The 12,714-nt window shown below is 44.9% G+C and overlaps 1 protein-coding gene across 1 annotated transcript; it reads left to right on the forward strand.

The window, feature by feature from the left end:
• Positions 1-1,124: 1,124 nt before the first annotated feature.
• LOC123993010 (cytochrome P450 2M1) lies at positions 1,125-12,008 on the forward strand. Its single transcript, XM_046294737.1, has 9 exons — positions 1,125-1,418; positions 4,829-4,991; positions 8,680-8,829; positions 9,058-9,218; positions 9,384-9,560; positions 9,820-9,961; positions 10,365-10,549; positions 10,702-10,843; positions 11,217-12,008. The coding sequence occupies exons 1-9, from the start codon at positions 1,209-1,211 to the stop codon at positions 11,405-11,407; spliced, it is 1,521 nt and encodes a 506-aa protein (XP_046150693.1). The 5' UTR covers positions 1,125-1,208; the 3' UTR covers positions 11,408-12,008.
• Positions 12,009-12,714: the final 706 nt, after the last annotated feature.

The following is a 12,714-nucleotide window of genomic DNA, read 5'->3' on the forward strand; positions in this document are numbered from 1 at the left end:
ATTAAGACCCCTCTAGCGACACATTTTCAGAAAAGCGACAAGCGACAACTCTAGCAATTTTTTCTGGTGTTATTGGAGACGGATGAGCAGCGGGTGAGTAACGGCCGTTGGTGGAAGAAAGTGAGGACCAAGGTGCAGCGTGGTATGTGTTCATATTGTTTAATAGGAATAGATCACTGAAAATACAAAAAACAACAAAGTGAACGAACGAAACCGAAACAGTTCTGTCTGGTGCAGATACAAACACTCAACAGAAAACAACTACCAACAAAACCCATGTGGGCAAGAGCTACCTAAGTATGGTTCTCAATCAGAGACAACAATAGACAGCTGTCCCTGATTGAGAACCATACCCGGCCAAAAACAAAGAAATAAAAAACATAGAATAAAGAAACATAGAATGCCCACCCTAGTCACACCCTGGCCTAACCAAAATAGAGAATAAAAGCCTCTCTATGGCCAGGGCGTGACAAGGTGCTGCCATGGGCCCCACCCCTGTCCACAGCACTCACAGGCGGCCCAGTCCTCGCGCAGCAGTCCTTCCCAGCTGCAGTCAGAGCAGCTAACCTGAATTAGAGCCAGAATAGTCACCATCATTTTCTCACATTGCCATTGACAGTTTTTTCTATCGTCTCTTTTTTTTTTTTTTTTGGTCCATTTAGATTGTTAATGTAGATTTTATACAAATAAAAATGTAACAAATGTTATGGTTAAAAATGTTCATGTTTTACTGTGACTTGTTGTAGGCTCCTAAGTGGACCATAAGGTTAAAAACCAAACCAAATTAAATAAAATATGAAAAACGATGTAACTCCGCCAGAGTGTCTCTTTTGGGTCACTTTTGCTGGTCCTAAGTCCGGATAAAGGAGGAGGGTTGGAATTGTTACATTAAAAAAACAAGAATCGATAGAAAGTTAATTTGTATTTCTAAACATATTTAGGGTGTTTTTTACTCACTTTCTGTCTCTCCCACTGTGTTATTCCTCTCTCCGACATGGACAGCGAATAGCTACTTTCCTTACTGAGGAGTTGGCAACACTGCACAATATTTGCGGGGTCACTCGGCTTTCTTGTCAATATAATGAATCATCACTGATGAAACTCACAACTGTGCAAACTATTGCACAACTTCAACTTCTATCCACTTTTTGCAGTAGAAGGCTCTGACCTGGTACAGCATAAAGCTTTCCTAACTCTGTAGGTGATCAATGTCCTCGACTCTACTGAAGATGGATGTACTTCATATTTTGCAGACAAACTTTGTGTCTATTGTAATCGGATGTGTCGTTATTATATTATTGTGGATGAATCGAGGCAAACAAAGCAACTCACGTTTGCCTCCTGGTCCTGCATCGATTCCTCTGCTTGGTAACTTGTTACGAATGGATGTGAAAGCGCCATACAAGCTCTACATGGAGGTCAGTGAAATACTTGAGCTAGATCAGTGGGCAAGGTTAGGTCAAAGATGCAGAATCAGGTGTAGAATGGGATATCCATTTAATTAATTTTCCACAGAACTTGGCAAAAAAATATTATTTGCATTAATACAAGCTAAATGTAGGCTAGATTATTATTGTTTTACATTATTTTCTGTGTTGGTTACTGTAGCAACAAAGCAGTTCAGTATTTTCATGTGACTGCTTAGTTACCAGCCTGTACATTTTTATTGAATTGCCCCTCTTGGTTCAATATTCATTCAAAGTATACTACATGCATGTATTTGAGAACTGAAAAAGTGTGTGTGTGTGTGTGTATATATATGATTACATCAATTAATTTGTGGAATTTCTTTCCTTCTTCTTTGAGCCAATCAGTTGTGTTGTGACAAGGACATTTTCTGTTTTGACTGACCTTCATGTCTCAAAGTAATGATGGACTGTCGTTTCTCTTTGATTATTTGAGTTGATCTTGCCATAATATGGACTAGGTATTTTACCAAATAGGGTTATCTTCTGTATACCACCCCTATCTTGTCACAATAGAACTGATTGGCTCAAACTAATTCATTTGTAGAATTTCTTTCCTTCTTATCTTTAGAATTTCATTTGACTTCTTATCAAGATTTTAATAATAATGCACACAGACGCTTTTATCCAAAGCGACTTACAATGCATTCCAGGTGACTATCTCATAAAGCTGGTCAAGATAATGCCAAGAGTGTGCAAAGCTGTCATCAAGGCAAATGGTGGCTACTTTGTAAAATCTAAAATATATATTTTGATTGAACACTTTTTTGGTTACCACATGATTCCATATGTGTTATTTCATAGTTTTGATGTCTTCACTATTATTCTACAATGTAGAAAAGAATACAATTAAAGAAAAACCCTTGAATGAGTAGGTGTCAATTTTTGACTGGTACTGTATTTGCTTGTTTGTGCATGTGTTGGTTTGCATGCTCAAACCCACAGCCTTTGTGCATTTTCTACTACTACTGTAAAATGCAGTGATGAAAATGAAGTACAAACTAACAATTAACGTCACACCTTGCCAAATTTGGACTTTTTGCATAATGTGATATTATACATGATATTGTAGATGAACTTTCGGTTGAACAGATTTGTGGTTGCCAAAAACATTCTGTCTCTCTAGTTGTAGGCCATCTGTCTGATGCTGTCTGGTCCAAACGAGTATGACATTGTTCCAACCTCACTTTGCGGAATTCAAAATGATGATGCTTGTCTTCCATAATTCAGATATACAGTACCAGTTAAAAGTTTGGACACACCTACTCATTCCAGGGCTTTATTTTATTTTTTACTATTTCTGAATGGGGGATCCTGGCGGATCTGGAAGATCCTGGCTAACTGGCGGCTCTGGCTGATCCATGCAGACTGGCGGCTCTGGCTGCTCCATGCAGACTGGCGGCTCTGGCTGCTCCATGCAGACTGGCGGCTCTGGCTGCTCCATGCAGACTGGCGGCTCTGGCTCCATGCAGACTGGCGGCTCTGGCCGCTCCTTGCAGACTGGCGGCTCTGGCAGCTCCTTGCAGACTGGCGGCTCTGGCCGCTCCTTGCAGACTGGCGGCTCTGGCAGCTCCTTGCAGACTAGCAGCTCCTTGCAGACTGGCAGCTCCTTGCAGACTGGCAGCTCCTTGCAGACTGGCAGCTCAGGCAGTGCTGAACAGGCGGGAGACTCCGGCAGTGCTGGAGAGGAGGAAGGCTCCGACAGCGCTGTAGAGGAGGAAGGCTCTGGCAGCGCTGGACAGGCGAGGCGCACTGTAGGCCTGATGTGTGGTGCTGGCACTGGTGGTACTGGGCCGAGGACACGCACAGGAAGCCTGGTGCGGGGAGCTGCCACCGGAGGGCTGGTGTGTGGAGGTGGCACAGGATGGACCGGACCGTGAAGGCGTACTGAAGATCTTGAGAGCAGGGCTGGCACCAACCGCCCTGGCTGGATCTTCACCCTAGCCCGGGCAGATGTGAGGAGCTAAGATGTAGTGTACCGGGCTAAGCACGCGTACTGGAGACACCGTGCGTTCCACCGCATAACACGGTGCCTGATCAGTACCACGCCCGCCACAGTTAGCACTGCTAGGCGCACTGTAGCGCTGAGCTGGCACAGGACGTGCAAGGCTATGGAGGTGCACAGGAGGCCTGGTGCGTGAGGCTGGCACAATCTTCACCAGCCTACTAGCACGCACCTCAGGACGAGTTTGGTGAGCTGAACCAGGTGCCATCAAATCCCCGACACGCTCTGTTGGGCGAATTCCGGGCCTCATGCACCAAAACAGCAACTCCCTCATAACTCTCTCCTCCAATTTCCCCATTAACTCCTTCACAGTCTCTGCTTCACTCACCTCCAACACCGGCTCTGGTTCTGGTTTCCTCATTGGCTCCTTACGATAAACAGGGGGAGTTGGCTCAGGTCTGACTCCTGACTCTGCCACACTCTCCCTGTGTCTCCCCCCAATAAATGTTTGGGGCTGACTCTCGGGCTTCCATCCGCGCCGCCGTGTTCGTCTCTCCAACTCCATTCTCCTATAACGTTCCTCACACTGCTCCAGCGAATCCCAGGCGGGCTCCGGCATTCTCCCTGGGTCGACCGCCCACCTGTCTATTTCCTCCCATGTCGTATAATCCAGACTTCGTTGCTCCTGCTGCCGCTGCCTGTCACCACGCCACTTGGTCCTGTTGTGGTGGGTGATTCTGTTAAGGTTTTCTTCCGGTGAAAGAGAGGAGGACCAAAATGCAGCGTTGTTATCTTCATACATCTTTAATGAAGATAATGACGAAAAATACAAAAACACTAAACGTAACGTGAAAAACCTAAACAGCCCTATCTGGTGCAAACAAACACAGAGACAGGAACAATCACCCACGAAACACTCAAAGAATATGGCTGCCTAAATATGGTTCCCAATCAGAGACAACGATAAACACGTGCCTCTGAGAACCACTCTAGGCAACCATAGACTTACCTAGACAACTATACTACACTACAAAGAAAACACAAAATACTAAGAGCAGGGCGTGACACAGTTCTTATAAACATAAGCAATCTAAATAACTGTGGATGTTACAACCAGCACAAGGGAGCGAACACATAAAGTAAACCTAACCTACAGAATATACAGTCCACCAAGTCCTCACTTACAGGTGTGGTTGAATTATCTTTTTATTTGCTCGACCTTTAGGCCTATATATCACAAGGCATATGAATTTAAAGGTTATGGAGCAAACAATTAAATTATCACAACACAGGTTGTAATATGGCTTGGGGGGGGGCACAATCATTTCACTGTCAGCTGTGCTCCATATAAACCTGGGATCTGAGACATCACTGTCCTGGTTCCCTAACTATAATCCTGTGGTTGTTCTCTCCTCAGCTCAGTAAGAAGTATGGCTCAGTGTTTACTGTATGGCTGGGCTCCGAACCTGCAGTGGTGATCTCTGGCTTTCAGGCTATCAAGGATGCTTTTGTCACACAAGGAGAAGAGTTCAGCGGCAGAGCCAACTACCCCGTGATCATGACAGTCTCTAAAGGATATGGTGGGTGATTTATATATACACTGCTCAAAAAAATAAAGGGAACACTAAAATAACACATCCTAGATCTGAATGAATGAAATATTCTTATTATATACTTTTTTCTTTACATAGTTGAATGTGCTGACAACAAAATCACACAAAATCAAATTTATCAACCCATGGAGGTCTGGCGCCGACAGAGATGGCCGACAGAGATGGCCGCCTCGCTTCGCGTTCCTAGGAAACTATGCAGTTTTTTTGTTTTTTTACGTGTTATTTCTTACAATAGTACCCCAGGTCATCTTAAGTTTCATTACATACAGTCGAGAAGAACTACTGAATATAAGATCAGCGTCAACTCACCATCAGTACGACCAAGAATATGTTTTTCGCGACGCGGATCCTGTGTTCTGCCTTTCAAACAGGACAACTGAATGGATCCCATGCAGCGACCCAAAAAAACGACTCAGAAAAAGAGGGAAACGAGGCGGTCTTCTGGTCAGACTCCGGAGACGGGCACATCGTGCACCACTCCCTAGCATTCTTCTCGCCAATGTCCAGTCTCTTGACAACAAGGTTGATGAAATCCGAGCAAGGGTAGCATTCCAGAGGGACATCAGAGACTGTAACGTTCTTTGCTTCATGGAAACATGGCTCACTGGAGAGACGCTATCCGAGGCGGTGCAGCCAGCAGGTTTCTCCACGCATCGCGCCGACAGAAACAAACATCTTTCTGGTAAGAAGAGGGGCGGGGGCATATGCCTTATGGCTAACGAGACATGGTGTGATGACGAAACATACAGGAACTCAAATCCCTCTGTTCACCTGATTTAGAATTCCTCACAATCAAATGTAGACCGCATTATCTACCAAGAGAATTCTCTTCGATAATAATCACAGCAGTATATATCCCCCCCCCAAGCAGACACATTGATGGCTCTGAACGAACTTTATTTGACTCTTTGCAAACTGGAATCCATTTATCCGGAGACTGCATTCATTGGAGCTGGGGATTTTAACAAGGCTAATCCTGAAAACAAGACTCCCTAAATTTTATCAGCATATCGATTGCGCAACCAGGGGTGGAAAAACCTTGGATCATTGTTACTCTAACTTCCACGACGCATATAAGGCCCTGCTGCCCCGCCCCCCTTTCGGAAAAGCTGACCACGACTCCATTTTGTTGATCCCTGCCTACAGACAGAAACTAAAACAAGAGGCTCCCACGCTGAGGTCTGTCCAACGCTGGTCCGACCAAGCTGACTCCACACTCCAAGACTGCTTCCATCACGTGGACTGGGATATGTTTCGTATTGCGTCAGATAACAATATTGACGAATACGCTGATTCGGTGTGCGAGTTCATTAGAACGGGTGTTGCAGATGTCGTTCCCATAGCAACGATTAAAACATTCCCTAACCAGAAACCGTAGATTGATGGCAGCATTCGCGTGAAACTGAAAGCGCGAACCACTGCTTTTAATCAGGGCAAGGTGACTGGTAACATGACTGAATACAAACAGTGCAGCTATTCCCTCCGCAAGGCTATCAAACAAGCTAAGCGTCAGTACAGAGACAAAGTAGAATCTCAATTCAACGGCTCAGACACAAGAGGCATGTGGCAGGGTCTACAGTCAATCACGGACTACAAGAAGAAATCCAGCCCAGTCACGGACCAGGATGTCTTGCTCCCAGGCAGACGAAATAACTTTTTTGCCCGCTTTGAGGACAATACAGTGCCACTGACACGGCCTGCAACGAAAACATGCGAACTCTCCTTCACTGCAGCCGAGGTGAGTAAGACATTTAAACGTGTTAACCCTTGCAAGGCTGCAGGCCCAGACGGCATCCCCAGCCGCGCCCTCAGAGCATGCGCAGTCCAGCTGGCCGGTGTGTTTACGGACATATTCAATCAATCCCTATACCAGTCTGCTGTTCCTACATGCTTCAAGAGGGCCACCATTGTTCCTGTTCCCAAGAAAGCTAAGGTAACTGAGCTAAATGACTACCGCCCTGTAGCACTCACTTCCGTCATCATGAAGTGCTTTGAGAGACTAGTCAAGGACCATATAACCTCCACCCTACCTGACACCCTAGACCCACTCCAATTTGCTTACCGCCCAAATAGGTCCACAGACGATGCAATCTCAACCACACTGCACACTGCCCTAACCCATCTGGACAAGAGGAATACCTATGTGAGAATGCTGTTCATCGACTACAGCTCGGCATTCAACACCATAGTACCCTCCAAGCTCATCATCAAGCTCGAGACCCTGGGTTTCGACCCCGCCCTGTGCAACTGGGTACTGGACTTCCTGACGGGCCGCCCCCGGGTGGTGAGGGTAGGCAACAACATCTCCTCCCCGCTGATCCGCAACACTGGGGCCCCACAAGGGTGCGTTCTGAGCCCTCTCCTGTACTCCCTGTTCACCCACGACTGCGTGGCCACACACGCCTCCAACTCAATCATCAAGTTTGCGGACGACACAACAGTGGTAGGCTTGATTACCAACAACGACGAGACGGCCTACAGGGAGGAGGTGAGGGCCCTTGGAGTGTGGTGTCAGGAAAATAACCTCACACTCAACGTCAACAAAACTAAGGAGATGATTGTGGACTTCAGGAAACAGCAGAGGGAACACCCCCCTATCCACATCGATGGAACAGTAGTGGAGAGGGTAGCAAGTTTGAAGTTCCTCGGCATACACATCACAGACAAACTGAATTGGTCCACTCACACAGACGGCATCGTGAAGAAGGCGCAGCAGCGCCTCTTCAACCTCAGGAGGCTGAAGAAATTTGGCTTGTCACCAAAAGCACTCACACACTTCTACAGATGCACAATCGAGAGCATCCTGTTGGGCTGTATCACCGCCTGGTACGGCAACTGCTCCGCCCTAAACCGTAAGGCTCTCCAGAGGGTGGTGAGGTTTGCACAACCATACCAAACCAGTCATGCTGGAGGATGTTGCAGGCAGCAGAACGTTCTCATGGCGTCTCCAGACTTTTCACGTCTGTCACGTGCTCAGTGTGAACCTGGTTTCATCTGTGAAGAGCACAGGGCGCCGGTGGAGGTAGCGGTCCTGCTGCTGGGTTGTTTCCCTCCTACGGCCTCCTCCACGTCTCCTGATGTACTGGCCTGTCTCCTGGTAGCGCCTCCCTGCTCTGGACACTACGCTGACAGACACAGCAAACCTTCTTGCCACAGCTCGCATTGATGTTCCATCCTGGATGAGCTGCACTACCCGAGCCACTTGTGTGGGTTGTAGACTCTGTCTCATGCTACCACTAGAGTGAAAGCACCGCCAGCATTCAAAAGTGACCAAAACATCAGCCAGGAAGCATAGGAACTGAGAAGTGGTCTGGTCACCACTTGCAGAACCACTCCTTTATTGGGGGTGTCTTGCTAAATGCCTATAATTTCCACCTGTTGTCTATTCCATTTGCACAACAGCATGTGAAATGTATTGTCAATCAGTGTTGCTTCCAAAGTGGACAGTTAGATTTCACAGAAGTGTGATTGACTTGGAGTTACATTGTGTTGTTTAAGTGTTCCCTTTATTTTTTTAAGCAGTGCATTTTTTAAATGGGCGTGGGTGGGTGGGTGTCATTGTCCTTGACACAGTCAAAAAAAAACATTACATTAGGTTTATGTTATGCTATTCTAATTCTTCCTCTTTGTGCGTCTGTCATACTGTTTACTGTAGGGGTGATGGTGAGCAGTGGGAAGAGATCAAAAGATCTTCGCAGGTTCTCGCTGATGACCCTGAAAACCTTTGGGATGGGGCGCAGGAGCATCGAAGAACGTGTCCAAGAAGAGGCTAAGATGCTGGTGAAAGCCTTCGGTGAATATAGAGGTAGGTTATTCTCAGTATTATCTTCAGCAAGATTTTAATACTAAACATGTCATTGGAAAGGTACCATTTTTACGTTAAAATACATGGAAAATCGAGTGTTTAATTCAAATGTAGTTGTTGCTTCTCACAGCTATTTCTAAAAGTTTCACCATCACAATATTATATATGGATAACCAATCCGGTATTTTAAAAGTATCTGTGTGTTCTTGCCTTCCTTCTCTAATCTAGATTCAGTTGTCAATCCCAAAGAATTGCTTTGCAATTGTGTTGGCAATGTGATCTGCTCCATAGTCTTTGGGCACAGGTTTGAAAATGACGACCCAATATTTCAGCTCATCCAAAAGGCTGTTGATGCCTACTTCCATGTACTCAGCAGCCCTATTGGAGCGGTACAGTAACTTTTCAGCTCATCTCTTTTCATAGAATCTTCCATTGCTCTCAACGCCCTGCTAAACTGAAGGTCTATCACAGTAATTGCACAAAATGGTCTTGGGCTGACCAAGCCATTGTTTTCACTAACAAAACCCCCTCCCCTTCCATCCCCTTTCTTTCAGATGTACAACATGTTCCCTAGAATCGTTTGGTGCTTTCCAGGCAAACACCATGAGATGTTTGCTATCGTAAACAAGGCCAAAGCTTACATACAAGGGCAAGCAGAAATCCGCCTTAAAACCCTTAACATCTCTGAACCTCAGGACTTCATTGAGGCCTTCCTGGTTAAAATGCTGGAGGTAGAAAACACAGCATGATCCTCACATTGGAGGTTGAACCTCTTACACATTATGAAAATATGGAATGTGGCTAGAATTAAGATACTCTCCATGTCCACTTATGTGAGTTTGGCTATCATAAGTGAATAGACAATTGAGAGGCCAATCTCTGATTTCCAAACGTATTTAGTGGCAATAAGTATGTGGAGATGGCAACAACTAGCCACCAGATGTCGCTGTTTACCTACATAACTGATGGTGACTTATTCTCTTCTCTTAGGAGAAAGATGATCCCAACACCGAGTTCAACAATGATAATATGGTGATGACTGCATGGAGCCTGTTTGCTGCTGGAACAGAAACGACATCATCCACCCTAAGACAATCATTTCTGATGATGATAAAGTACCCTCACATTCAAGGTAGCCTGCTACCCAAGTCTTTATCAATTTTAAAAAATGTAAAAAAGATGTACCTTTATTTAACTTGGCAAGTCAGTTAAGAACAAATTCTTATTTTCAATGATGGCCTAGGAACAGTGGGTTAACTGCCTGTTCAAGGGCAGAACGACAGATTTGTACCTTGTCAGCTCGGGGATTTGAACTTGCAACCTTCCGGTTACTAGTCCAACTCTCTAACCACTAGGCTACCCTGCATCCAAGTCTCCTAAATCTATTAGATAACATTGCTATCCAAAAAAGTATCATTCTGGACTATGAATTGTTTAAAATGTGTTATTACGGTGTGACATGTAATAACTCTAACAACAATCCGTACATAGTATCAGTGCAACGTATTATAAAGTGTGACTTAAATCTTCCTAAGAGAGTGTTCAGAAGGAGATAGATGAGGTGATTGGCTCAAGAGTGCCCACGGTTGACGACAGAGTTAAAATGCCCTACACGGATGCTGTCATTCACGAAGTCCAGCGATACATGGACCTCAGTCCCACCTCTGTACCCCACAAAGTGATCAGAGATACAGAGTTCTACAACTACCACATTCCAGAGGTGACCACAATTGTGTAACTGTATAAACACTGAATGTTCAATCTCACTGTATCTTGTTTGACGTGGTGGAACTGTTGTTTTTGATTGACATTTTACGGATCAACATGCAGTTTTCATAGCAAGTGATGGGTGTTATTTTGTCATTCTTTCAGGGTACCATGGTCCTGCCTCTGCTGTCATCTGTGCTTGCTGATCCCAAACTGTTTAAAAACCCAGATGAGTTTGACCCAGAGAACTTCCTGGATGAAAATGGAGTCTTTAAGAAAAATGATGGATTCTTTGCTTTTGGAGTGGGTAAGATCATGGTCCAAGTAGTTTGTGGATTATGTGAGTTAAAAACAAGAAACCTAGTGGCCTGGGGTGGTCTTGCAGTCGACAGTAAGCTGCTGCCTCTCTGGAGGTACTATGTTCCGCTGCCAGCATGGGTTTGGTTTGAATCTGACCCGCTGCTTTTCAGCACACTCTCCTAATAACTTTCCTGTATCTCTCTATCCTATCCACAAAAAAACATTAAAATATATGAGATGATTGGGCCTTTCCTAGCCTGGATATCCCCACTCATTTAAAAAAACTTAACAAGAAACCTGACAACCTCTGGTCAACTTCAATTGAGTTATAGGCTCAGCTATAGGCTCAAATGACCTCTCTCATTTCTCTTTTCCCTCAGGGAAGCGGGCGTGTCCTGGGGAGGCTCTGGCTAGAGTGGAGCTCTTTCTCTTCTTTACCTCCCTCCTGCAACGCTTCACTTTCACCGGCACCAAATCTCCAGAGGAGATCAACATCGAGCCAGCGTGCTCCAGCTTTGGCCGCATTCCGCGTTCCTATGATTGCTACATCAAACTCAGGACTGAGGAGTGACCACTTTACTGTGGAGAGGTCACAGGCTCAGCTTCACAGTCAGCTGCTTGTCATTATACAGTAACCATAGCCTTACATTTACCTCCTTTTTTCTTATAGACAACTATATAAGCGTTAGTGAGTTGTTGTATGTATCTTGCTATTATCCTCAGGTAGGATCTCTAAGGTATGGGTTGATATTTCAAGGCTAATTACGGTCTACATTCATGTCTTTTAAAGCTTGTTCTTGGACAGGTTTCAAGAATTGCCTTCAGAGATGTTGGTCACCATATCTCTATGCTGTATATCACACTCTCCTACTTTGTACCCTTGTAAAATAGGCCTATAGGTTCATATTAAATTCTCTATTGAAACATTATGGTGAAAGGACCAAAAGTTTCAGGTGTTATAATGTAAGCAATTGAAATTGGTCTTGTTTTGTAGGTTGCTACGTGGTTAGGACTGTACATCTATACATGCAAAGCACTTAGGGGTACTGTACACTATGTATACTGTGGGGGTCACTATGTTATTCTGCCTTTGTTTTCAACATGATTGATGTATTGTAACAACATTTGAATGGAACTTTTGCTTCAACTAATAAATAGTACTGCGCACTTCAGCTAGATTCAAACAATATCTTGTGTGTCCAGACCAGTCATTAAAAAGTGAGCTTGGTGTTCGGATTACCTGCTCACATATAACTGTCATTTTGGACTTGTGTAGACATAAGTATGTCCATGTCCACATATAATATCTGTTTCACAGAAGGAGAACGCTGTTACTGGAATGTTAGTGGTTACAAGAAAAATGTATCAATTAACTCATGATAATAGTGACTTGGGCCGGAAAGTATTCAAACACCTTCACTCTTTCTGAAAATGTTTACTTAACAGCCTCATTCTAAAAGTGATTACACACAATAACCCAGAATGACAAAGTGAAAACAGGTTTTTATTCATACCCTTTACTCAGTAAAGAGAAGCCCTTTTGGCAGCGATAACAGCCTCAAGTCTTCTTCGTTTGACGCTACAAGCTTGGCACACCTGTATTTGAGGAGTTTGTCCTCATTCTCTGCAGATCCTCTCAAGCTCTGTCAGGTTGGTTGGGGAGTGTCACTGCACATCTGTTTTCAGGTCCATCCACAGATGTTCGACCGGGTTCAAGTCTAGGCTCTGGCGGGGCACCTCAAGGACATTTGGAGAATTTTCCCAAAGCCGATCCTGCGTTGTTTTGGCTGTGTGCTTAGGGTGGTTGTTCTGTTGGAAGGTAAACCGTCTCCCCAGTCTGAGGTCCTCAGCACACTGGAGCAGGTTTTTAATCAAGGA

Source organism: Oncorhynchus gorbuscha, linkage group LG13, assembly GCF_021184085.1.
Source record: "Oncorhynchus gorbuscha isolate QuinsamMale2020 ecotype Even-year linkage group LG13, OgorEven_v1.0, whole genome shotgun sequence".
In the NCBI taxonomy this organism is placed as follows: Eukaryota; Metazoa; Chordata; class Actinopteri; order Salmoniformes; family Salmonidae; genus Oncorhynchus; species Oncorhynchus gorbuscha.

Bases quoted from the DNA above. Each gene is read 5' to 3' on its own strand.
- LOC123993010 (XM_046294737.1), top strand. From the start codon at position 1,209: ATGTCCTCGACTCTACTGAAGATGGATGTACTTCATATTTTGCAGACA. The intron at 1,419-4,828 runs GTCAGTGAAATA...TTCTCTCCTCAG, and splicing joins CATACAAGCTCTACATGGAG to CTCAGTAAGAAGTATGGCTC. The intron at 8,830-9,057 runs GTAGGTTATTCT...TCTCTAATCTAG, and splicing joins AGCCTTCGGTGAATATAGAG to ATTCAGTTGTCAATCCCAAA.